This window comes from Zalophus californianus, chromosome 1, assembly GCF_009762305.2.
Source record: "Zalophus californianus isolate mZalCal1 chromosome 1, mZalCal1.pri.v2, whole genome shotgun sequence".
Taxonomy (NCBI): Eukaryota; Metazoa; Chordata; class Mammalia; order Carnivora; family Otariidae; genus Zalophus; species Zalophus californianus.
In genome coordinates this window covers 148,009,261-148,035,175 of record NC_045595.1, presented here as the reverse complement: position 1 = coordinate 148,035,175, position 25,915 = coordinate 148,009,261, and the positions used below count along the sequence as shown (strand labels likewise).

General features: G+C 47.5%; 1 protein-coding gene across 21 annotated transcripts in view; it reads left to right on the top strand.

The window, feature by feature from the left end:
- Positions 1-25,915, top strand: part of KALRN (kalirin RhoGEF kinase) — a 646,977-nt gene that overhangs the window by 219,359 nt on the left and 401,703 nt on the right. For all 21 annotated transcript variants that reach the window (XM_035724481.1, XM_035724478.1, XM_035724483.1 and 18 more), the window contains exons 4-5: positions 4,864-5,056; positions 5,469-5,981. In XM_035724481.1, coding sequence (XP_035580374.1) covers positions 4,864-5,056; positions 5,469-5,981 — 706 coding nt within the window. The remainder of the gene's footprint in view (positions 1-4,863; positions 5,057-5,468; positions 5,982-25,915) is intronic.

Below are 25,915 nucleotides of genomic sequence, written 5' to 3'. Positions count from 1 at the left end.
AAACTTCTAGGGGAGTTGGAGAAACAGAGGAGGGAAGAGGAAAGACCCAGCAAGGATGTGGTCTCAGATAAAGTCTAGCCGGAGACTGACTGGGAGAATGAGAAGCCTCTGGAGTGTGAGTCACACTTCATAGTCACTCTGCCTTGAAGTAGAGGGGCAGAGCTTTGGCACCTTGTAATAGAAAGGCACTGACCTCCCACCCCCCTGACCTGGTGTGGGGTTGTCACTGCCCAGGTGTCTCCTGGAGAGGTGTCACCCATCAGTTGAAGGAAAGTCTCCAGAGATGGGCTCAGGTGTGAGCTGCTAGCTGCAACACTTTTAGAGCTGGAGGCTGGGTGTGGTGGTCAATAAAGGGGCCCTGGTGGGACACCCACGGCATCTCTTCTAGCAGCTGAGACTTACAAAGTACAGATTATGTGTCCAGTACCATTGTAAATGCTTCATGTGCATGAACAAATGTAACCTTTAAGTAACCCTGTAATGTAGTTATTTGTATTCACATTTATCCATGTTTTACAGTAAAGGGGCTGAGACATAGAGGTTAAACATAACTTGCCCGAGGTTCCTCAATAAGTGAGTGATGGAGCCAAGCAGGATTCAGGCCAAGAAAGGTTGGTTCTAGATGCCATGCCCTTAAGTGCTACCTCAGTCTATTGAGTCTTAACATGCACCAGGCACTGTACTAGGCATTGGGGATCCAGCAGTGAAATCAATACAAAAATCCCTGCCCTCCCTGATGTTACTTTCCAGTGAGGGAAGATGGACTAGGAGTGAATAAGTAAACTATATGATCCAGGTGGTAATAAGTGCTAAGGAGAAAAGTAAATAAGGGAAGGGCAGTAGGGAGTGCTAGTGGCAGCTGTAGCTTTGAAGAGGGTGGCCCAAGGGGGCCCTCATGTAGAAGCCATTTTAGCAAAGATCCAAAGGAGGTGACTTCTCTGCTTCCACTCTGGCCACTCCCGCTGGCTGACCCCGATTTACTTTCCCTCTGCACAGCTGCAGGGAGATTCTTGCGAATCATCTGTTCAGGTTCCTTCCCTGAATGGCACCCTTCAGTGGTTCCTCACTGCCCTTAGGATAAATCCAGCGCTCCCGCCATGGTATGAGATGCATCCTGATTTGAGGTCTGCTTCCATTCCTGCTTCTTCTCGGAAGGCCTTCTTCTCACGTTGTGATGCCCGGGGCAAGAGTACAAACAGAAACCCACATACCCTATGTGTAAATATTGAAAAGTAATATAGCAAGTTGACGAACTGCTAAATAAAACATCTACCCTCTACTTTGACAAATATATCTTCATAGCGAATTAGGAAGCCAACTTCACATTTAGATTTGTTAGACTGCTCTGAGTTCCATGCTGGAACTTGGCAATCCAAGGAGACTGGCCCCTAGCCCATGGTCACCGCCCTTCCCTGCCCACTGCCCAGCTCTGTCTTCCTGCAAGCATGTGGACTCCCCAGCTCACATATCCACGTTCTAGCCACATCTCTGTGCTCGTACTGGTGGTGTTACTTGTCCTTGGGGGATTGGACCCAGAAAAGAGGTATATGTGGGCCCAGGAAGTAGGTTAAGGGTCTTTTGGGTGGAGAATTTTAGGGTTTTAGGTAGTAGGAGCTTAGTTTAGAAGGTGGGTGGACTGTAGGTGGCAAGTTGCTTTGTTCCCTGGTAAGGGGAGGGTATGCAAGAGGAGGGTGAGAACCCAGAACAGGGCTCTCTAAAGCACTTAGAGCAGCACCCTCTCATCACTCTCTGCCTCTTATCCATGTGCCTGAACAAAGGGAACTGCGGGAACTTTTCAATATGCCATGCTCTCTTGCTTCTGTGATTTGGTGATTTCTCACAGACGGCAGAATAGAGGACACACACTTGGAGGCCTTGTCCTAGCTGCCCTCAGCTCCTGTGAGCGCCCTAACCTAATCCCCATCATGGACTCGTAACCCCCACCCTCAATTACAAAAACACATGCAGTGGCAAATGGTAGGGTATAATATGATATAGTGACCTGAGCATGGGCTTTAAAGTCCTGGTTTTGTCTCTCTGTTTATCCACTGAGTAGTCATGTGACTTTAGGCCAATTCTGTGCCTCCGTTATTTCTTACGTGGAGATAACCAGACCAAGTGTATAAGTTAATTTAAGGATAAAATGAAATAATGGGTATCAAGTGCCCGACCCCAGGCCCTGGCATAGAATAAGCATTGGTAAAAAGTTCTTTTCCCTCCCCCAACCATGCTCTTTCCTTGAAACCAAACATACAGAGCGCCTTGGGAGATTAGGCTGTTTTCATAGAAAGATGCCAATTAGATTAGCTTTCAGCACTCAGCCCCTGGGCGTCTGTCCCCATCTCCTGAGCTAGGGAGAATTTCCTAGAGAATATCAGTGCCTGATTTCTACTTTTGGTTGTCAGGGATTATTAGCTAATAGTGTGTAGGCTGCTACTGATCTCCACATTTAGATACTGGGATAGTCACACTGCAGCTCTTGATGGCAACATTGACTGTTTGTCATTAGGGATGAAGATTTCTCCTGTCAGCATAATTACAGTAACAACAGTGGAACCCCGGGGACCAGGTAAACAAGGAAGCTGGTCATCTCTAAAGAAAGGCAAGACCACGGTTACCTTGCAGTGCCTGACATAGTGGGCATGCAGCGAATGTGAGTCAAGCCAAATAAAGTTAAGAACAATGAGAGAAGCCAGTAAAGTCCAATAAAAAATGGATAAAAGAACTAATTGGGTAAGTCACAGAGAAATACTTATGGGCCAATAAGCTATAGCTAGTAATCAAAGAAATGCAAATTTAAATGTAATGCAATATTTTTCCTAGAAAATGGGCAGAGATTTAAAAAATTCATTGGCCAGTGCTGATGAGGATACAGTAAGGGGGGGCAACTCTCACACATGGTTAATGGACGTAGAAGTTGATATGCCTTTCTGTAAAGAACTAATGAGAACGATTATGTTATGCTATAGGTATAAGATGGACTATGCGTCATTAAATGTAATAGTTTTGAAGGCATTTTAGGTATGAGGAAAAATTCTGTGTTGCAGTAAAAAGCAGAACACTATGCAGTATGAAAATTACATGCACAAAAAAGACAGGAAGGAAATAGACCAGAGTATCATAGCTTCTTACCATTAGCATCTCTTATGTAGATCTTTGAATATTTTAACTTTTCTATAATTAGCAGGTATTTCTCTTATAATGGGAAGAAAATTCCATAAATTAAGAAAGAGTCACTTTGCTTTCAGATGATGGGGCGGAGAAAATTATTTATGGAAGACTCTCGCCATTTGTCGACTCAGTAAGAGTCAAAGAAGGAGAAGAGGCAACTCCTTTTCTTTGGGGTGCAGGATTTGAGGAGGAACAAAAGACTCAGGCATCCTCTCATATTGAGTCTAGTCTTTTGTATCAACAACAAGAAATGGAAAGAGTCTCCTTGCCCAGGGAGTTTTGGGAAGCCTAAGTAAGCTGCTCTATGCTTGAGACATTCACACAATCACAGGAGCTGTGGTTCCTTCACCATCTGTGACGTTCTTATCATTGGTTGAGACTTGAGAATGAAGCCTGAAAAGGGGCTTTGTTTCCTTTTGCAGCTCAGATCGTCCGATTGTGGCCTTACCTCCAGTAGCTCTAAATGACTGATGGGTGGTGGGACACATCTGTGGGTCATGCAGCATGCACAGTGGTTAAAGCAAGTGCTATCTGGGAAATAGGCAATTAAACAAAACACCCTAAGGTAATACTACACCAGGATTTATATAAAAATGTGAATTAACCAAAATCTATTTTGAGTTATAAAATAGATACATAGGTTAAATAAACTAAGAAGGATGGAAGGAAATACCCCTAACTATCAAAACATAGAATTTCTTCCAAACTGACATGTTATAACTATTTTGACCTGCATTTTTCCCCCTTTCATTTCTTAGGAGTTATAGTTAAAGTCCAAGTGCTTAGATAAAGGTTGCTACTTAATAAGTTGTATGGCAACATCTTGATTCACTTAGCCTGATTACTTTTTGGTTTTCAAGATGGCCACTGTCACGTCATCTGGCCTTGATTTCAAGAGTAGTTTCCCCTCTCTTAGCTTCCTGAAAGCTTTTTTATACCCAGGCTGGTGTAATAGAAGTACACGAGAAAACTGTACTACATCCACTGTCCCAGCCAGTCCACCCTTGGCCATCTAAGAGCAATCAGCACGACTCAGCAACCTGATTAAAAAAAAAAAAAAAATTGATATACATTTGAACTACAAGTTACACATTTTAAATACAGTGGTGGCAATTATATGTTATCAGTGCTTCGTGTACCATTTGCTAATCAATAGATAGATCAGCCTAGAGCACTTTATGGAAAAAGATTTTTTGGCCCAGTTTGGGTTCAGTGGTAAAGCATACCAGTGTCTGTCATTGATGTGAGCACAGGGAAGGACAGACGCATACCAAAGACTTTCCATCTCAGATTTAAGGGCAATAGGGTCCTTGTCTTTAGAGAGCTTGCATTCAAATAGGGAAAGCATGATTCATGCCAGGAGCAAGAAAGGGAGACAAAAAAGTAAAACACAATTATGAACGCTGGAATAGTAAACATCCAAACAGGTACAACTGACTGTAGGGAAGGCTGAGTTACTTGCTAAGTGCTGGGAGAAGCCAGAATGCCCTTGGTCAGATGGGGTTAACCTGGAAAGGTTTTCTGAGGCAGTGCATTTTGAGTTGGATTGGAAGGCAGCCAGGAGACATCCTGTGAAGTTGGAGGGGTAGTCCAGATTAAAAGGAATGCAGGTTTCTGGGATGCTTTTTGACTGTGTTCCCCAAAGTCTCATCCACCCAGAGTGACCATGCCTGGCCTCTGACCTCCCCACAGTGAGGACGTGTGCAAACGTGGCTTCACCGTCATCATCGACATGCGGGGCTCCAAGTGGGACCTCATCAAGCCCCTCCTCAAGACGCTGCAGGAAGCCTTTCCAGCCGAGATCCATGTGGCCCTCATCATCAAACCCGACAACTTCTGGCAGAAGCAGAAGACCAACTTTGGCAGCTCCAAATTCATCTTCGAGGTAAGCCAGACCTCTCTCTTCGCACCCTCTTTCCCTTCCCCTTCTGCTACCCACACATTTCTCACTTCTGCTTCTTCACCTATCCTATGATATGCAGGATGGCAGGGGCTGATATTTCAGGATTCCTTGGGTACTGTGGTCTTACCAGTGAGTCTTGGAAGGAATAAGAGGCTCGAGAGATTGTCCCGAACTCTTAGCCAGTCTGTTGAAACACTGACCCTGGCTGGTTTGCGGCTCCTGCCCCCCCCACCCCGGGCTGTGTGCTCTCCCACTCGCCCTTTCTGAGGCAGGCTGTGGTCATTAATGTGTGGATTTATCTCAGCCTTTCCCCCTTGACTTCCTGCCTTCTGCCTACCACTGCCCAGCCCGCCCCACATCACTGAGTCCCCCTCTCTGTGTCTGCCCCTCCCAGACAAGCATGGTGTCCGTGGAGGGCCTCACGAAGCTGGTGGACCCCTCCCAGCTGACCGAGGAGTTCGATGGCTCCCTGGACTACAACCACGAGGAGTGGATAGAGCTGCGGCTCTCCCTGGAGGAGTTCTTCAACAGTGCTGTGCACCTGCTGTCCCGCCTCGAGGACCTGCAGGAGATGCTGGCCCGGAAGGAGTTCCCTGTGGATGTGGAAGGCTCCCGGCGGCTCATCGACGAGCACACACAGCTCAAGAAGAAGGTGCTGAAGGCCCCCGTGGAGGAGCTGGACCGGGAGGGGCAGCGGCTGCTGCAGTGTATCCGCTGCAGCGATGGGTTCTCGGGGCGCAACTGCATCCCGGGCAGCGCCGACTTCCAGAGCCTGGTGCCCAAGATCACCAGCCTCCTGGACAAGCTGCACTCCACCCGGCAGCACCTGCACCAGATGTGGCATGTGCGCAAGCTCAAGCTGGACCAGTGCTTCCAGCTGCGGCTTTTTGAGCAGGATGCCGAGAAGGTAGGAGGGGAGCTGCCAAAGCCAAGCGGGGCTTGGGGAGGGGTTCCATAGCTTTTTAGGGGAGCTTATGGAGGCTGCTAGTACAGCCTCCTGATGAATAATACTTTCTTGGAAAGCTTTAAAAAATGTACCTACTGGGGGCAGCTGGGTGGCTTAGTCAGCTGAGCGGCTGACTCTTGATTTCGGCTCAGGTGGTGATCTCAGGGTTGTGGGACCAAGCCCCCCAGTGGGGCTTCATGCTGAATGTGGAGCCTGCTTGAGATTCTCCCTCTCCCTCGGCCCCTCCCCTCTCCCCCCCTCCCTGTTTGTGCGTGTTCTCTCTCTCTCTCTCTCTCTCTCTCTCTCTCTCTCAAAAAAAATGTGCTTACTGCTTTTGGCTGATTTATTTCAATCATATATTTGGTCATTGATCACTGACTTTTTACAGCTCCCCTTATATAGTGTTTATTATGTGTCGTAAGCACCACGTGTAAATTAACTTATTTTAATCATCTCAAAAATCTTAGGAGGTAGGTGTATTATCATTATCCCATTTTACAGATGAAGAAACCAGGAAGGTAAATAACAGCCAACCTGAGCCGTGAGAGGTGGCTCCAGAGTCTACACTTCTACACCGGGGCTCACTGCCCCTTGTCAGGACGTGCAGTGAGTGGGTCAAGTCGGCGAAGCAACAAAAATAATACTGTTACGACTTAGTGATTATTGTTCTGCAGTGTCCTTTACCATTGACCAAGCCCTTTCACAGGCGGCCTCTTATTTAATCTGCGGCCCTTTGATCCTTTGAGGTGGGTGGTGGTGCCTCTGCTGACATGCAGGGAAACGGGTGCTCTTTGATCTTGGGGCTTTAATGGCAGACTTGACATATGAATCCCGCTTTCTTCCCTTTGAAGTTCAGGGCTCTTCCTTCCATACCACGTCTTTCTGCAGGCTTTTCCTCAGCTGCTGAGTACTTTCTCAAGCAAGACCCCATTTTTCCAGCAGTGAATTTTCAAAGCTTTCCCCTTATCAGGGGACATATGAGAAAGTGAAAAAGAAAGATGGATCATGCCTATTTGCCAAAGACACAAAAGTATCTTCTGTAGATTCTCTCCAAGCTAAAGATGGGAGTTTACTTCATACATAATATGCACTTTAAGAAGAGTGAAATGGGTTTTCCTCCTATCAGTTTTCTGGGGGGAACTTATATTTAAATGCATAATACTAGCCTTAGCGATACCAAGACATCTCAGTCACCTGTGAGTTTTACCGACAGCATCTGACATGATGGTTTTGTGTCTTTTAAGAGCCTATATTGAAAATGTCTCTAGGTATTTGTAAGTAATGAAATCAGGCTACAAAACTGTATATGATTATGATCCCAATTTATGTGAGAGTGCCAACATAGGTGTAAATGGGAAAAAACTCACCACAATGCTAATAGTTTTGATTTCAAGGGGCCAGGCTTATGGTTGATTTTAATTTCTCCTTATATTTTCTAATCTTTTATAAAATCAGATGAAAACCAACATATGTGATTTGTAAAGACTGCATAGCTGCTTTCCACAAAATTTAAGCCAGTTTTTGGAAGGGACATGTAGAGGGGTTTCTGGCACAACCTTAGGAGTTCTGAGGTCTCCCCCCCCCGGCCTTCCTGAGGCCTCCTTGCCCAGGGCCCTGGCAGCTGAGGTCCAACTCTGGCCCTGCCCCATCCTGGGAGGGGCCCCTGGGACTACAGAATCCCTGTCACTGCTCACCAAATGAGGAGAGACACCAGGTCAGAAGCAGCTGCTCTGTGAAGCCAGCGGCAGGTACTTTGGCTCCTGTGGCCAATATTGGAAAGGTCTGGACGTCTCCTTTTTACTTGCTGTCTCTTCCGCTCTGCGGCACGGAATCTGCTTTGCAGTCTGGCTTGGGTGCCTGTTTCAGTGAGCCACGGTCAGAAGAGGAGGGCAGGGGACTCAAGTCTGCTTAGAAGTGTTTTGTTGGAGGCATTTCACCGCATCCCTGAAACTCAAGGTTATGAGAAGCCTTCATAGGGCACAGATAGTGCCTGTCTCAAAAACAAAACAAAACAAAACAAAACACCTGAGCCTCAGAAATCCCCAGGTAGGGAAGGCAGGCTGACCTTCTAGAGTCAGCCAAGCACTGGTCAACTAAGCAGTAATTTCTGCCACACATTTTATCTTCTCAATTCATGCTCACAAGATTCTTATGCTATTTTATTGTCCCTATTTCACAGTCGAGGAATGCTCAGAATGGATGCTGACAGGCACTGGAAGCTCAGAGAGATGAAGTGGCTTGCCCAAGATCACACTGTGGGTTAGACAGAGCCAGTATTGGGTCTGTCTCCAAAGCCCACCCAAACTCTGACCCAACAGCCATGCTAGCTGTCTGCTCCCAGAAGCTGCCTCATGCTACTGCTGAGCACTGCCTATTAACCCCTGAGCCCTCTGGCCCACGCCCCAGTGACTCTGGGGACAATCTCAAATCCCATCTTCGAATGTTCACTGGACAGCAGGGACTCTTAACCTTCTGGGCTAGGGACCCTTCTCAGAATAACATTTGTAAATGTACAAAATAATATATAGGCTTGGAAAATAATTATTGAAGTACGGTTATTCCATTTTTAAAAACAAGAGTAACTTTTATATTTGTTTAGGAACATGTTAAATAACAAGCTGTATTTGAAGTCTTATAACTACCATAATTTTGAAGTAGTGATGAGCATATATGACATTTCAGGGCAACATGTGTGTGTTTCTATTGATGTCAGAGGCATGAGTATTGCTAACATTAATGTAGTTTGCTGCCTACATTCATAATCGAAGGGAATCCTATATTTCAGTTAGAGGTTAGTGAAAATCAAGGCGTATTTTTATCCCTATCCAAGTACACAATCCCTCAGTTATATGCAGGACTCTAAGTTTAGGATCCATGTCCTAGGTGTGTTCATACCATAAAAAGGTGTGTGTGTGTGTGTGTGTGTGTGTGTGTGTGTGTGTGTGTGTGTGTGTGTGTGTGTGTGTGTGTGGTATGTTTGGTGTGTGTAGAGGCGGGGGAGAGAATATCAAAAATGAAACAGGGGCAGTGAAGGGAGGATGGGAAGAAGGCAACCCCGGAATATTTTGATATTGAGTCAGTGATGAAAATGTGGCTCAGGCTTGACCCAGCTGCCACAGAAAATGTGCTGGGTGTGGGGCAGGAGAGAAAAACAGTCCTTTTAAGTTGCTTCAAGATTAATTTAAAATATCTGTGCAGAACCAAGTGTCTCAGCCCTTGACTTATTTGGTGTTTTTGAAAGAGGGTGAGGTGGATGGCGATTTGGGGTAAGGGTTGTGTGCGTGGATCCACATCTAAACAAGAGTGTGAGGAAATAGCTACTGCATGAGCCACATCTTAGTCTCCTTTCTGGTTGGGAGGCCTGTTGGAGGCCTGCAATTCCGGATCTGGGAAACTCAGCTGGTGCACGCCCAGCTACTATTTTTGTGAAAGGGTAAGTGCCGTCTCCCTGCTGGCCCTGTGGGTGACAGCTTGTTTCCCAGGGATTGAATAATACCTAGGTGTTGCTCCCCATTTACCAGCTGGCCTTGGGGAGTGAAGCCATCTCTCCCCACTTCCCCCTGACCTCTGAAATGACCCTTCCTCACCTTGGGAGTGGGGTGGGGAGGGAGCCATTTTCTCTGCCAATTAAACATTTCGGGAGGGGGGACACTTCCACAGATAATTCATAAGGCAGGCCACCCATTCATTTCATAAACTTCCATTGAGCAGCTGCCATGAGCCCAAAACGAGGCACTTGGATAAAGTCGAGTAGGCTAGAATTTCGTCCTGGAACAGCAAGCTGTCACAAACTCGTAGTTATTATTACCTGTGTCTGCAGTGTGCACCCCCTGTCCTAGGCACAGCCTCCACGACTGGGGAGTTTTTAGAGAAGAGGGAATGTTGCAGCTCAGGAATGATAGGGAAGCCTTAATGGCAACCTGTGGGAGGACTGGGCATCTCGGAGGTGATTCAAGTAGTACACAGTGCATCTTGTTGGGTGCCCTGTGCCTTGGTCCTGTGCTCTCCCGTCTGTGACTAATGGGCCTGTCCACCACTGTGCTCACAGACCACAGGCGGGTCGCTCCTCATTAGCAGATGCAGATTAGGGCTCTCTTTGCAGACCTGTCTCACAGCTGATTGTGCCCACAGCTGCCCAGGACCCTGTGTGATGCAGGTGTCTGCCCTGCGGTCACATCCCACTACCAGAGAGAAGGGAGGCCTCTTCCCCAGTAGCGGGCAGTTTGTGGTATTAAGATCATTAAGTAGACTTGTTCCTCGTCCTCTTGCTGCCCAGTGGAGGATCCTCCCAAGCTGCCCCCACCCCCCACCCCACTGCACCTTTCCTGGGTACCTAGGGCACATCTTAGAATGACAGAGCTGGAAAAGACCTTGAGATCAGAAAGTCTACCTCCCACAGACTGTGAGGAACCCAGCCTTGTCATCCTGGTGACAGCCATTGTGACTTCATGATGCCCAGCAATGTGCCACTGCCAATGACGTGTATCAGAAAATATGGAAGCCGCCACACCATCCACCTCGCGGTGTGTGGAAGGCCCACAGTCTTCCAGTCTTTGCAGGAAAGAAGTGCCTCAAAAGGCTCCAGTATGTGACTGACTTAACTGGTACAGAAACCTTCACCTGCTCTGCTTCTAAATAAATCCTGATGTCTACCCAGGAGGCCCATGTTCTAGTCTTGCCCAAAGCCATTCCAGAAAGAAGTATATTCCCACCCCCTTGTGGGAGAATTCCCTGAAGAGTGCACAAGGATACCCCACAGGGTTTCCAGTGTTGGAATCATGCTCATTATTGGTTTATGCAGCACAGGGTTGTTTCCTGTGTAAAGCTGTGCTTGGAACATGCTCCAGACCAGACCTTTAGCACCACAGTCGGGAGGGTATTTAGGTGCCCACCTCCTCTGCGACCAAGGCATGTGCTCACAGGAGACTGTGGCAGTTGCTTCGAGGAGACTGGCCTCACCACGCTGCCTGTGGGAAAGCTCCCTTTGGAGAACTGAATTCTAAATGCCTTCTTGCATGTTCATTCTTGCATGCTGAAATTCTGTTCACACCTAAGGGTGCCATGTCTGGGCTGCAAGAGAGCTGAGTGGGATTCAGATTTATGGTGAGGTGCCACTCTGCCAGTTGGGAGACCTTAGGCACATCTTCAGTCTCTGACTTCCGATAGGCACATCTTTAATCTCTGACCTCCAATTATGTTCCCCCAAAAATGAAGATGGAGTATTTGGACTAGCTCAGTGGCTTACAACTTTTCTTCTGCTTCTACACCACACTGTCCTCATGAACAACACTTTCTCTTTGTGAAAATGTCTTTCAAAAGAAGAAGCCGTGTGTCAGAGCATGTGTGTGGTCATGGTAGAGGCTGGGGTGGCAATGGTGGTAGAGATCAGGCTTGTCAGGGGACATATCAGAATCTCCAGATTGAGGGATGCCTGGAGGGCTTAGTCTGTTAAGCATCTGCCTTCGGCTCAGGTCACGATCTTGGGGTCCAAGGGATCGAGCCCCACATCAGGCTTCCTGCTCAGTGGGGAGCTTCTCCTTCTGCCCCTCCCCCACCCACTCCTGCTCTTTCTCAGTCTCTCTCTGAAATGAATAAATAAAACATTAAAAAAAAAAAAGAATCTCCAGATTGGTGAAGTCTGATAAAGAGCCCACCCATCCCGGCCAAACATGCCTGCCATTTCTCCTTCTTTCAGGCTTGCCCTACAAATGATATCTAAGCCTCCTTATAGCTCAGCAATTCTATAATAAATTTTGCCTTTTTCCTATTCATTCTCCCCAAAAATCTACAGTAGGCTCTTCTGTCTTCAAGGTTGTCACCTTGTTTAGTGACGGAATATAAGTTTTTCTCAGCAAATAGAGCCATCATCTGTTGAGTTCTAGTCTTGCTTAAAAAAAAAAAAAAAAAAAAAAAGGCAACTTGAGCTGCTGCCCTGGCCTACTATGAGAATCGAATGGGGTGGTGTGTGGAGGTGCCAGCACTGGGCTTCCCTTCTATTGCCCTGTGGCTGGGTCAGTCATGCCTTCCTCTTCAATCATTGGTGGCCTGCCAAGACCACGCAGAGCGTCATTGATGCTGTCTTCCAAATGGACTTGCTCTAGATAATTTTCGGTGATCCCTAAATGAAACAAAATCAAGAATTGAGTTTTGAGAGAAGTCTGCAATTAGGATGTATATTCACAGGGGCCCCCAAAGATTACTAGGTTGTGTGATGCCCTTGGCTGAGGTACAGAGAAGAGCACCTAGGTCAAATGGGGGTCCTATCTGCTGGGTCCAGGTTGTGGGGAGCTGCCCCAGGAAAGGTCTCTGGGAAAACAGTCCCAGAGGAAAGTGATTCCCCCAGGGGGATGGGATTGCCCCCTCCCCATACACCTTCTATATCTGAGACATTTGTCACCTTCTGCTTTGCATTATAGCTAAGAGTGTATTTGTCTTATTCTCCTGCAAACTCGGGGCCAGAAACACTCCCAACAGTCCATCCAAGAAACACATCTATGCATTTTGATTTTCTTGGAGTTCTGTACAAACAAAATAATGTTACTTTCATGTTACCATGAGAAAACATTAGTGGGGCCCACTGGGTGAAAGGCATCTTGGCAGGCAGCAGGGCACTGTGCTAACGGTTACATGCTTATTGTGTTTTGCTCTTTGTATGTCCTGTTAACCACATTAGTAATTCAGGACATCCCCAGGATGCCCTGTCCCTGGGCAAAGTGTCCACTGCTGTTTCCTGCCCTCTCCCTTCAAGGTATAAACAGTTTTGATCATACCCCAGGGCCCAAAGCAAGACCCAAAGTCTCATCCCGCCTGGAGTGATGAGAACCAGTAGGACCACTTGAGAAATTCCTCTGCCTCTCCTTCCTGCCAGACACTGGCCCACTGCTGCTTCTCTTCGCCACACTTCCAACCCCCATGCCCCCAAGCCAGCAGTGAGCATGACTCCACACTCATTTGTTAAATTGAAGTGCCATTGTAGCAATTATAATACAGAATTTTTTTTTGAATGTTGGTTTTTCAAGTGTTCTCACACCCCTGACCTTAGAGGTTTTGTGGTCCAGCCCTTCCTTTTATACAGCAAACTTTGACCCAGAGTAGCGACCCACCCAGAGTCATCCAGTTGGTGGCACATCATTTGGTCTCCCATCTACTCTGTGTAGCAGGACCAGGCAGGTGCGAATATGGGCATCATTTCATAGATGGGAGAGCTGAGACTTGGTGAGGTTGGGCAGTGTGCAGAGTTCAGGTGGGCAGCATAGGGAGGTTGAGCCCTCTGCCTTGAGGCTAGGGCTCCACCTCTCCTCCAACACACACACACACACACACACACACACACACGCTGACCTTGCCCTGCAGGAGAACGGGCACACAGGCCAGCCAGCCACCTATGTATGAGATGGCCGGAGGGGCTGGGGAAGACTGGAGGGTCCTCACCACTGCTGTGGTAAAAGAGCAAGCCCTGGACAGGCCTCCAGGGTGCATGCTGACAAGTCTCTGTGGTTCAGTGCCCTGAGTCCTTCTTGTTGGGAGGGTGGCTTCAAAGAGCTGCAACCTTGGGGCAGCCAGAGGGCAGAGGTCTTTACTGGGCGGTTTGTAATTTCCTGCTTTTTTTAGAAAAAGGCTTCGGTGCCCTCTTGTTCCTGCCCTCCTCCCTCCTCCTGGGGCCTAAACCACTGCCCCCCTGCACCCCCCGCTGACTGGGCTCAGGGTGAGGAAGTGTGTCTGCATCCCACCCCGACACAGGACACGGTGTCCTGTATTATTTCCAGCCTGCTGGTCCTGGGAATCTCTACTTACTTTTTCTTACTTCCTCCCCTTGAACATTAGAAACATTAGATTCCAAAAATAATCCAAGTCACAGTGTTCTGCAGGCTGCATGTGTGAGCGTTCTCTCCCAAAGCTGTTTTTCTCCTCCTCCCATCCTTTCTCCCACTCCTGCATTTTCAGCCCCACTGTATGTGGAGGTCACAGGCCTGCATGAGGCCTGTGGGTGTGGAGAGCAGATCAGAGGCAGGACTGGGAGGAAGTCTAGGCAGGGAGTGGGGGTGGGGGACTTAGATCCCTCCCAGGCCTCCCATGTGTGCCGCAAAGGGCGAGACCAGACAGCCATATGTGAATAGCCTACATATGTGGCCTCTACTTATGAATGGACCCTACAGAACTGTGGGCCCCATAGTGACCCCTTAGAACTGAGAACATGGACACTATGTTAACAGTGTTTCCAGAATCCAGGTTGTCACTCTGATTCTGTCTGTACCAATTTAGATGAGCTAGAAAGGGAAGGTCCTGATCAGAGACAGAAGTTGTGTGAGCTACAGGGAAATAACTGAGAATCATTGATTCACTCATTGGTCAGCAGACATTGAGTGTCTCCCATGTGCCAGGTCCTCTGCTAGGTGCTGGGGACCCTGTCTCCCACCCAAGCCCCGGATAGGGGGAATCATGTAGGGAAGCTTAGGGAAAATCAGGCTCAGCACTGATGGGATTCCTGATACCTTGTAAGAAAAGGATGACACAGAAATAGTGCCCACTCTAGTGGTTAGAGCCTGGTTAGATATCTAGGTCTCTGTTGCTTACTGGGCAGGAGTTAGGCTTTGGGGCAGGGGGCTAGTGTGTAGTGGGAGACAGTGGGGGGTGGCCCAAGAAGAGAGGTAACATGTCAGCTCTGCCCCAGTAGGGGAAGTGGAGGGAATGTCTTAAGTACTGTTGTTTTTTTTGTTTTTTTTTTTTTTTTTGAAGAACAAAAAGACATTCAGGTACAAATTATTCGGTGGAAAAACAAATTGAATCTCTACAGTAGGGACCTTTATCAAGGCATTTTACTTTGCAGAATGCACCTTCCTTCCTTCCTTCCCTTCATCCTCTATCTTACTCCCCTGCACCCCTCTCCTTCCTTTCCCATTTATGACCTTTCTCCTCCATGTGCTTTCACCCCCTCCAGCCTATACTCACCCCACTCTTTTTTGCTTCCATTCTCTCTGAACCTGTTGTTTCTCTTCCCTCTTGCAGTCCTGCTTCCTTCTTTGGGTAGAGCTAAGGGAGGGCTCCATGTGATTCAGGCCTCCTCAGGAGGGGAGAGAGAGAAAAGGCCAGAAGACCCAACAACTGCTTCTAGAAAAAGTGCTGACTTTGCAATCAGAGACCAGGATTTGAATCCCAGCCCAGCCCCTCATGAGCTGAATGGCTCTAAGTGTCCAGTTTATCCTCTGTGAGCAGTTTCTTTATCAGTAAAATGTAGATTTTAATAAATGCCTTAGGATTGGTATGGATTAAAGAAAATGTGTATATAGCATCTAACATGCCCAGAATCCAGTAGGTGCCCAACAGATGGTGGGTTTGTGGAGGTAGACTCAAGGTGGGCCGCGTACATAGATGGGATCAGAAGTGGAAGAGAGTCACGGGGAGGCCTGCTGCGGCGGGGGAGGGAGGGCAGAGAGCACACCATCATCCACAGCAAGGGTGCTGGAGCAGACAGTGGGCAGCATGCGGCAGCAAAGTATGTAGGGGAGGTAGGTACCTGGTGCCTGGAGAAACCAGGAAGTGGTCTTGAGAAGGAACTAGTCAGATCTACTGCCAGTAGAAGGAAAGGGAGATGGAAGCATGTGACCCAGGTGGCAAGATCTTAGACACTGTTGCTGAAGATAAGCCAATTAAACAAGTGCCAGCTATTGTGCTAGGGCAGGCAACTAGCAGATGAGCTCCAGTCAGGCCTTACCACGTTGGAGCAGGGGGCACTGGCCACATAGAGCCCGTCCATCCAGGTACCTGTCACGGCTAGGTAGACAACATAGATGGAAATATGCAGCTGAAGTTGGGGTGCAGGGAGAGGACAGAGCATGAGCGAAGGCATAGCAGCCTCAAAGTACAGGGTGGGTTCTGGGAACAGCCGCTTTCCACAGAGGCTGGAGCTCAGGTTCCCTGGGGAGGAGTGCAGGAGGGTGATGTCCATGCCATGTGCATTACCAAGAGTTACAACAGGGGGTTGGAAATCTAGTCACACCACTTCCTGAGTAACCAGGGGATGCGAGGAAAGCTGGAATCTGGTGAACAGTTCAGACCCTGCCGGGAGCATCTTAAAATGCCAGAATCTTTGAGTCGGAGGGTCCAATCCCTTCCTCAGAGCTTCCCTAGCTGACAAGGAAGCCACAGCCCTGGGAAGCAGCCTAGTTCACCATTACACAGCACCGTTTGTTAGAGAGGCCTCCTGCCACCAGGCCAGAATCTGTCTTCCTGGAGCTTCTACCGTGTGGTCCCACGTCTGCCCGAGGGTCCCCCAGAACTAGTTTCTTCCTTCTCCTGGAGGGTAGCCCTCTCATGACTTGGAGACAGTCCTCATGGACCTTCCCAGTCTTTCCTGCTTCAGATGAACTTCCATCACTTCTCCTGGCCTATTTTCACTTGATGTGGGCTCTAAACTCTTCAACCTGGCATTCCTGGGACCAGTTTTTCAAATATGAAAAGGGATAGGGGGGAGGAGTCCGCAGCTTGATCCCTTGATCCCACTTGATCCCTCTTGATCCCTCTTGATCCCACTTGGCCAAGTGAGAAAAAGATTTCATGTGTGTAGGTGGACTTGCTTCTTGTAGTTCAAGGTAGCCAGTCTGAAACTCCAAGGTATTTGCCCATCCAGAGAATTATGTTCTCTTATTCAAATGAAGTGAGGCTCTGTCTCATATGTGATTAGAAGAGGATGTCTTTTCACGTGTATGCGTAGAGAGACTTTTCTAGTATGGAAGTGCTGAGTTGACAGGTTTCTGGTATCCAGAGTTTTGTGTGCCCAGGTCAGGGATATTCATGGGCAAAGCCCCATCCCTGTGTCCCGTGGCTTTCCCTGAGATCATTCCCAAGCAGAGCCGAAGCTCTGTGGCCTGAGAGTCAGAAAACTCATGCAAAGGAACATTAATTCCCTTGGAGGAAACCTGTCTTTATCAGAATCCCAGAAAGGCTCTTCCCCACCCATGTTCCCCAGTCCACGTTCACTAAGAAACCCCACTCTCTTACTCTTCAGCTCACCTCCAACCTCCAGCCTTTCTCAGAGAGCCTTTTCAGGACAAGAAAGGCCCTGCTATGGGGGTGGTTACTGATGTGGTGAGAGAAGATATGCCATTTCTTGGTGCCGAGAAAAAAAGGAACGTTTGGTTTCGTCCGTGCAGATTAAGCAGACTGACTGGTCCTACCTTAGAGTGGTACTTGTCTTGCCCTAGGGAGGTTTCCCCAGGAAGCTTACCCTTGTCATGAGGTGTCAGGGAGAGGTGCAAACTAGAAGGGCCTAGAATGGGGAGTGAGAATGGACTTGGGCATTCAGGCCCCGTCTTCAGGACATCCTCCTCTATGCTTTGCACAGTCCACCTTCTCACGCCTCTGTTTATATCAACCCCCCTCCCACTCTGCCTACTGAAACCTTACCTTAGTGGAAGGTCTACTCAAATACTACTTCATTCATTCTTCCCTCTTGGAAGTGGTCTTTCTCTCCTCTGGGCATCTTCCTATAGCCCTTATCTATCCCCCCTCAAACTGGACTATTCCAACTCATCTTGTATTGTAGATTTACACTCCGAGGTCTCTTTCCCCAAATATATTGCAAATGCCTGGAGGTCAGGCCTGGTGTCTTAGATACCTTAGTGTTCCCCAGAGGCACACAGTCAGTGCCAAATGAAGAGTGGACTGTGCAATAGTCCATACTCGCTAGGCTGCCCGATGGAGCAGAACCGTGAATGCTCTGAGCCGACCCAAGAGCACCACCTACTGCTGAGTGGCTTCAAGGGACACCGCTCCAGGGCTCTCCCTTAAAAACTGGGGTTTTAGCAACTTTCATCTAGCAATGCGCCAAGAGATTAGGAAGCAGGGCCCCCAGTTCTGGTCCTTTTAGACGAATCCAAGTATGAGCAGATGAGGTGGCAGTGGAGTGGAAAGGAAAAGGGCAAACTCTGGAGAACGTGGGACCAGGTGCCCGATTGGATGTTGGAGAGGAAAGGGAGCAGAGGGAACCACGAGGCCTTCACGTCAAGACAGTAGGATTGGGAGGGGGGGGGCGGAAAGAAATCCCAAAAACATTTTGGGAGAAGGATGGGTGACTAAATTAAATGTGAGTGTAAATTTCTTTGAAGGCACAGGAGCGTGAGAGGAGTGGTGATCAAGGCTACTAAAAGCATTAGACCATGAGCGGTCTCTATTGCCTTTCTGCCCTGCTCGTAGGGACAACTGGCACTATCTGAACACGGGAATTCTCCACAGTCCTCTGAATGAGATTGTTAAAGAAACAGAGGGTTTTGAGGAGTGACTGGGCTCTTCATTCTCTGAGTTCTTCCTGAGCACCTACCTGCAGGGTGTGCTCTGCCAGGTGGGGTCTGGGAGCAGGAAGTGTGGCCAAGCCTCTCTTCCTGGATATGCCTGAGCCTGGCTCCCATGCCACCCCTCACCTCCCCCGGGCCCCACTGCTGAAGCTGCTGGAAGAGGGTGGAAGGGAAGAGGGGGTGTGTGTGCCAGCTTTCTTCCTCAGCTGGAGCTCAAGCCCACCTAGCACAGCAGCCGCCCCCTTCCGCCAGATAGGGACCCCTGAAGGGAGGGCCACCTCCTCCTAAGCTCGTGTGGAATTTTTTCCCCAGATGTGCAAGTGATTGGCACAGACGATTTTAGGATGCGTGGGAGGACTGGATGAGAACATCCAGCAGACGCTCCATTTTTGCAGTAACAATAATAGTTACCATTTACTGAGTGCATCCTGTATGCCAGGAACAAGCATTAGCTCATCTAAATTAACTTGCCAAGGGCCAGATCTCAGTTTATGCCTAAATTTAGCTTTGGGATAAAGTTGGGCACTATTTTCTCAGCTTGGATTAAATAGAGTTTGACCTCTTCAATTCTACATTTTGGGAAGTAAGTGAAGCACATTTTCTCACTCCATTGCTGAGAATATTTTATCAGCATCTGTGGTTCAGATGGAAGGAATTTGGCCACTCGGAGTCAATATCCCAGGGCTGCCTGGGCTGACTCCTGGCTTGGTTGGTTCTGTTTCTCGTCTGCTTGACTTGCTGGCCCCTGGATGACCATTTCTTCCCTACAGGGAGGGTACTATGCATATTGCCAGTGCTGCAGGGAATTTGGTTCATCCAGGCGAACAGACTAGAAATGAAACATAGAGAAAACCCCTTATTAAAGTCTGAAAACATTTATGTTAACAGTGGACTTGGTAAGACTTTTCATTCCCTCACTTAGCATGAGGAAGGCAAGCGGGAGCCCAGTGGCCTTTTAAAGCCTAACAGGAGTCTGATTCTCCAGGCAAAGCTGAGCTATGGCTCATTCTCAAGGGCAGTGTGTGATTTGAGCTTGAAGTTTTGCAGCCTGGGTTTCTCTAATCAGAAAGCCACTACTTTTTGTGACTGCCAGCTTATCCTGTCTAAACCCAGGGGAAGTAGAAAGGGATTAGCGTGCATTCAGCATCTATTATGGGTTTGCGCTGTGCTGGGCACTTTTCGTATGTTCTTTATTTCCTCCTTCATATTTATCTTCTTTGACCCAGACACTGAAGGGTTTATAAGAACAAGGAGTGTAGGGGGGAAAGAAAGAAGGGGTGGGCACAGAGAACCCACAGTTGGTGAGAAATCTGTAGTGTGCTAGTTGATTTTGTTCTGTGTGATCAGGGCTGGCTCAGACTCCTCTTTGCAATGAGGTAAATCACTGTCTATCTGGGGACCTCAGTGTAGACACCCAGTCAGGGCTAAAAACAAATCTGACCTTATTACTGCCCTTTAGTGGTTCTCCACTGCAAACTAAACAAAGAGCAGTTCCTCTAGCCTTTCAACCGTTGCGCCTTTGTGACCTGGCCCCTCCCTTCTCCTTTATCATCCTTTCTCCGTACCTCTCACTTCTCACTTCCTGCCCTAGAGCTTGGTGTACCTCCTCTCTAACACATGTTTGAAGCCTCCAGGCCTTTGCTCAAGTTATGTCCTCTCATAAGATGCTCTTCCCATCTACATCTTCACCTGACCAAATCCTATTATCTTTCAAGTGTTGTTCAGCTGGTTGCCACCTTCTGGAAGCCATTCATGCTTTTCCTACCTCTGCCTCTGCCAAGTGGGATCAAGTGCTCCTCTGTGGTCAGCCCACGGTAGACGCTTTTCATAGTGCTTTTCACCCTTAAAATTGACAGAATATTGATTACATTTGTCTTCCTCACTAGACTCTGACTTGATCTTTTATCATTAGTCTCTCATCCAATGTCTGGAATACAGTGGGTACTCACTAAGTGAATAAAATATTGTACTAAGCATCATGAGCATGTGACTATATCCTGATGGCTACAAGAAATGGAAAACTGGACTCCGTTTCCGTGTTCCGTCTTTTAATTCATTTTTGTCCCTTTCCCTCCTATTCTCTTTAAGATGTTAATCATGATTATCTTAAAAGTGATACCTGCTAATTCATAGCCTGGTCATCTCTGGGTCTGTTTATATTGACTCTAATTTTTGGTTATCAACCACTTTTCTCTGCATCTTCATATGGCTGGTAATTTGTATACTGGAAATTGCAGATGATGCATTGTAGAGACTCCAGATTAGGTTACCTTCTTCTAAACTTTGAGTTTTGTTCTGGAATGCAGTTAAATCACTAGCAGATCTTGCTCCTATTGAGCCCTGTTTTAGGCTTTGCTATGACAGATCTACTTCCATCTTTTAATTAATCCTAGGGTATAGCCCTTACTCTTAGGATGTGGTTCTTACTCCTATATCCTGGTCTTTCTGGGGACCCAATTCAGTGCCCAGAGTGTTCACCAAAGTCTCTTTGAACTGTTTGTATTAGAGCTCCCAACATTTCCCCAGCACGGTGTAACGTAAAATTTCTGTTCAGCTCTCAGTATCCTCTGCTTTCCATAACCATTCTCTGCTAGACTTTCTGCAGTCTTGCCTTGCATGTGCACAGCTTAGGATTTTTGCCGAAGACCTGAAGGAAATTTTAATGAAGAATTTTAGGGCTCCTTCTCTTAGCTCCCTCCTCCCTAATTTCCTATCACTGAAATTCCAACCACCTTCCCAGCCCTGAACTCTAAACTCTGTTTGTTTTTGTTTGTTTTTATACCCATCAAGACTGCTGCTGCCTGCTCAGCTCCTATTTCTCTGCTCCACAGAAGGCTTACATTGTGTGCTTCTCTTCCTTCACGGATGATTGGTCTATGTTGGTTATTGATCTGTGCTTTCAAATAGTTTATAGATGGTAGGGTTAAGTCTGATACCAGCTACCCTACTGTGGATAGGCCATAGGTCTTCACATGAACCATTTAAATAAAAATGCAGGTGCATCGGAATCAGCTAGAGAGCTCCTACTAAATCAGAATCTTAAGAGTAAAGTGTGTGAAGCTATATTTTTTACAAAAACATTTCAGATAGTTCTGAATTAAGGCTAGGTTTGTGAACTCCCGTGGTAGGCACTGGAGCAGTGAGTTTGGAGAAAAAAGAAATCAGTATGGTCTCAGTGGGTCAAAGAAGGCATTATGAGGAGATGACACTTTAATTGCATTTCAAAAGATGGGAATAATTTGGACATTTGGATGTGGAACATGTCATAGGGGGAAAGATGTGAGCACAAATATGGGGGTGGCAATGAGCACGGGATGATGTATTTGCATGGCAGTGAATAGCATATGGCTGGAAAGCATGCTTGGTGTAGGACTGTCGTATGAAATAATAGGGAAAGGCAGATTTGGACCAGTCGAGGAAGGAGGGAGTGCCTTGAATGCCAGAACAAGAAGACTGGATTTTGTTTGCATTGTAGATGACAGCAGCAATAAGTGTGTGTGTGTGTGTGCATGCGTGTTTTGACTGGGGGAACGACATGGTGAAAGCAGTATATTAATTAAAGCAGTGAACCCGGTGAGGGCAGATAGCTTTGTATAAGGGAGAAACTGGAGTCCAGGGAGACCAGTATGGAAGTGATTGCAGCAATATAGACAGGAGAGGCTGGGGGGTGAGTAGCAGCAGGAATGGAAAATAAAGGGCGTATTTCAGAGTTATTTGAGGGGAAGAAAGAACGAATAGGATCTGGGGAATGGGGTAAAGATGTGGGAAGTCAGAAGAAAGTAAGTTTCCAGAGAAAAGGCACAGTAGTGGGAGATGCTGTAGAAAGAACATCAAGGGGATATTCAAATTGAGTTGAGTCACTAGGAATAGTCCGAAATTTAAGTGTGTATTTGGGAGATGATTTGATAGTGGTTTAAAAGCATGCACTGTGGAGTCATGCAGACCTAGATTTGGGTCTTCAGTATGCCATTTGAGTTTTCATTGTGTGATGCTGGCCAAGTCGTTTATCTGTTTCCATAACTACAAAAAGATGGTGATGATGGCATCCACTAACCCCCAGGGCTGAGGATTGAGACGATGCTATCAAGCTCGTTGTGCAGAGCACAGCACACACTTGGTGTTGTCAGTTATCTGGAAAGTCATGCTTAGAGGGAACCCTGGAGCAGAGGCCGAAATTGTATGGGAATTAGGTTCAGATGGATGCTGGATTCTAAATTCATCCCCATCACTTATAAGCTGTGGGATCTTTGGCAATTTGCTTCAACTCTTCATACTGACTTTTCAGCATGTTTAAGGTGGATTGAACAATACTTTCTTTGTAGCATTATCGTAAGGACTACATGAGGTCACCCACTCAAGGACTTGGTGCAGTACCTGCAGTACGGCTTGGCGTGTGAAATGGGGAACACTACCCGTGTTATTGAAGTTGTGAGCGTGTATGGATTTTCAGGTAGGCAGAGCCTGGTGCATAAAAGGCCGAGGGCTGAGGGTCAAGTTGTGAGACTGTCACAGTAAGGGTGTGAGGCACATGAAAGGAGGTCTTGAAGGGGCAGCGAATGGAGGGGGAGGCAAGTTTGGATAGATCAGCATAGGATTGGACAACTGGTCAACTTTCAAAGCAAGAGTGTTTCTATTGCTTTTGTTGCGCGGAGATGAGGTGTCGGGGAAGAGTGCAAGTGTGGACATGCTGGCACTCCAGGGAGAATGCTGTGGGGGCTGGAGGTGTGTGAAAGCAGGAGGGGGAAGCTTTGAGGCATGTCTGCAGCCCTGTGGCCTGCCCCTGAAAATGACCTAGCGCAGGGGCCAGAGGAAGGGAGTTTCAGAAAGGTTCACGTTGGATTGTGACCAGAGACCAAAGGGAAGGCATGGCAGAATGAAGAACTCAGAAAGACAGAGATGGTTGGTTTTCCCTGTGGGTGCAGACTTAAGGAAGTAGTACAGGTAGTGCCTATTACAAGGAGTTAGGGAGGAAGTGGGTGGAGGGAAAACAAAGGCAGCAGGGGCAGAACGTACTTCTAGAAATCTAATGGTGACAGGAGAGATAGCTGGAGTGAAGCTCTGAGCACATTGGAAGGCGGAGCAACAGGGTTAGGAGCTTCAGCACTGGAACTCAGCCTCCTGGGTTTGAATCTCAGCTCTGCCACTAATTAACTGTGTGGCTTTGGCAAAACTAATTAACCTCTCTGTGCCCAGCCTGTAAAATGGAAATGATAATATTGGGGGTTAATATCTGGGAGATAATTACGATTTTAAGAGGACTGAATGTGTTAGCATAGTGCTTCGCACATAGTGAGCATTCAGCAAATGTCAGTGGTTATTACTGTTGTTACCAGTATCGTTGCTCTGTCACTGAGAGAAGTTGAGAACGAGAATGGAAGATGGAGAAAGGCAAGACAAGAGGAGGTGCAATACTGTTGTTCATATAGTCTGGCTCTGAAAACAGAGGCAACACCTACAGGAAGTCTCCTTAGACTCGACCACATACTCTGATTGCAGGACCACCTCTGTGGGCGACATTTTGCACTCATCTACTCAGGACGATACCATACGGGAGCCATGGCTTACCAACAGGACAGTTTTGGCAGCAGTCAGGCTCAGGTGTCAGGAGACAGGAGCCACAGTGGGCAGCTGCAGAAGCTGATCTGCCTTATAAACTCCATGCCCCACGGGAGCCAATATCTCTTGTAACAACTTCATTGGCACAGCTTCCAGGGCCCCTGCAATGGACGTGCCAGTTACAGGAGTCATCAAACTCAGGGAAGCCCAAGGGATGGGGTCCCCATCAGGTGTTCATAGTTCATCCATCGTCCTTCCAGGCCAGACAGAGTTTACCAGTCACGGTGGGTGTTCTTACCATAGGCAACATGATTTAGTAACATGTTGTCACACACAGTCTTTCCCTGTTTCCAGGGAAACAGAATGGAGATATTAAATGAAGGTCAGATTATCATGCAGAAGGGCAAAGAGTTTTTGTTCACTCCTTGCTCACAGTGGGATATGTGTCTGTTTTATAGAGAAACTGGGACTCTTCTAGATGTGAGCAACATGTTAGAATGCTAGATCTGAGATTTGGGAATTAGGGAATTTAGAGTATGGAAAGTTTAAGCAATGTGCTAGGGGACTGATAGCATGTCTGCAGGTTAGAGACAGAGCCTGGTCAGTGAAATCGTTTGGCATCCTGGCTGATTCAGTGATAAGGTCTCCCAGGTAACCAGGCTGAGCCAACTTCCCTAGAGCAGCTAGATTTATGGTGAAGGATAAAAATTGCTTGTCTTCTATACAACATATAAAAGAATACCAGTCGACATGCTGGAAGCCTACAGGAAAACAGCAGAGCCCAGAGCACCTCCTCTCCCTCAGTAGGTATTTATTGACACCTACAGTCTATTGGGCACAAGTCCTAACTGCCTGCCCTTTACCGGCATAAAGGTGGTTTCTCAGAACCCAGAATGCCCATGACCCGCAAGCCTTGCAGATACAGATGAGGTAAGGTGTCAGACTCTCTCCAGGGAGGAATTCTAGGAACCTAGAAACTAGGTGCACGCTTGGGGTCCTTTTTTTTTCCTCCTTTTTTTCCTTTAGCAGGAGAGCTTGCAATCCTAGGAGAGCAGATCATTGCAAACCAGGGCTGAAGGGTCTTAAGGGTCCTGGGGTCTGTGTGTTGCCCTGTTTGCACGAGAATTTATGCCCTAGCATCAGTTAGAGTTCATGTGATTGCAGAACGGTAAGGTGAAGAAATTAGTCTTCAGTTCCCTCGCACCTCTCATTCCCCCTCCCTTTCTACCTCTCTTGACCAGGACTCCTCTGCCACCTCAGTTTGGATCTCACCCCTGGGTCATGCTCACAAAGGGCCTTGCTTTCTCACTGAGCTGTTTCTGTATCCACAATAAACTAATTCCAGGGGCGGGGCTGCAGGAATAATGCATTTTAATAGGAGTCTCTCCTGAGTGAAAAACCTTGAAGAGCCAAAGAGACTGAGTCTAATAGTGAAAGAGTTGGGGAAGGGAGAGAGGATGGGCAAGGGAGGGTCTGGAAGCAAGGCAGGAGAGAGTGAGGTCCTGGTCAGGCCACACTGGTAGGTCAGGAGGGCACTGGTGCCCTCAAGCATAACTCTGAGAGGGTGTCCTGTGTGGGCAAGGGCACCCCCAGCGCCCCTCTGTGTAGGTGACGGTGGAGGAGGTGGGAGGATGCACAGGTGTCGGGCCGTGTCTGTGCAGGGCCTTGTGGTCACTGTGGGGATGCATCTTGGGGAGGGTGGGCTGAGGATGTGTTTGTATATGAGGTGCAGGTGTGATTCCTATTAGCCTGCAGTGATTTTGCAGTAAGGTAAACTTACTGCATTTTTAAATCCACACCTTTCATCTGTTTTGCGCTCTAAATGAAAACATTAGGGAAATATATATATTAGAATATGTTCACTATATGGATTTTGAAATCTACCAGGTGAGTAACAAAGCATGAAACCATTATTTTATTTGAATCGCACTATTACCCTATGGTCCAAATAGTGTAAATTGTTATCCTATTTTGCAGATAAGGAAATGGAAGCTCAACCCAGTCATCTACCTTGTCAAAGTTTGAACAGCTGAGTCTGTACTAGAACCC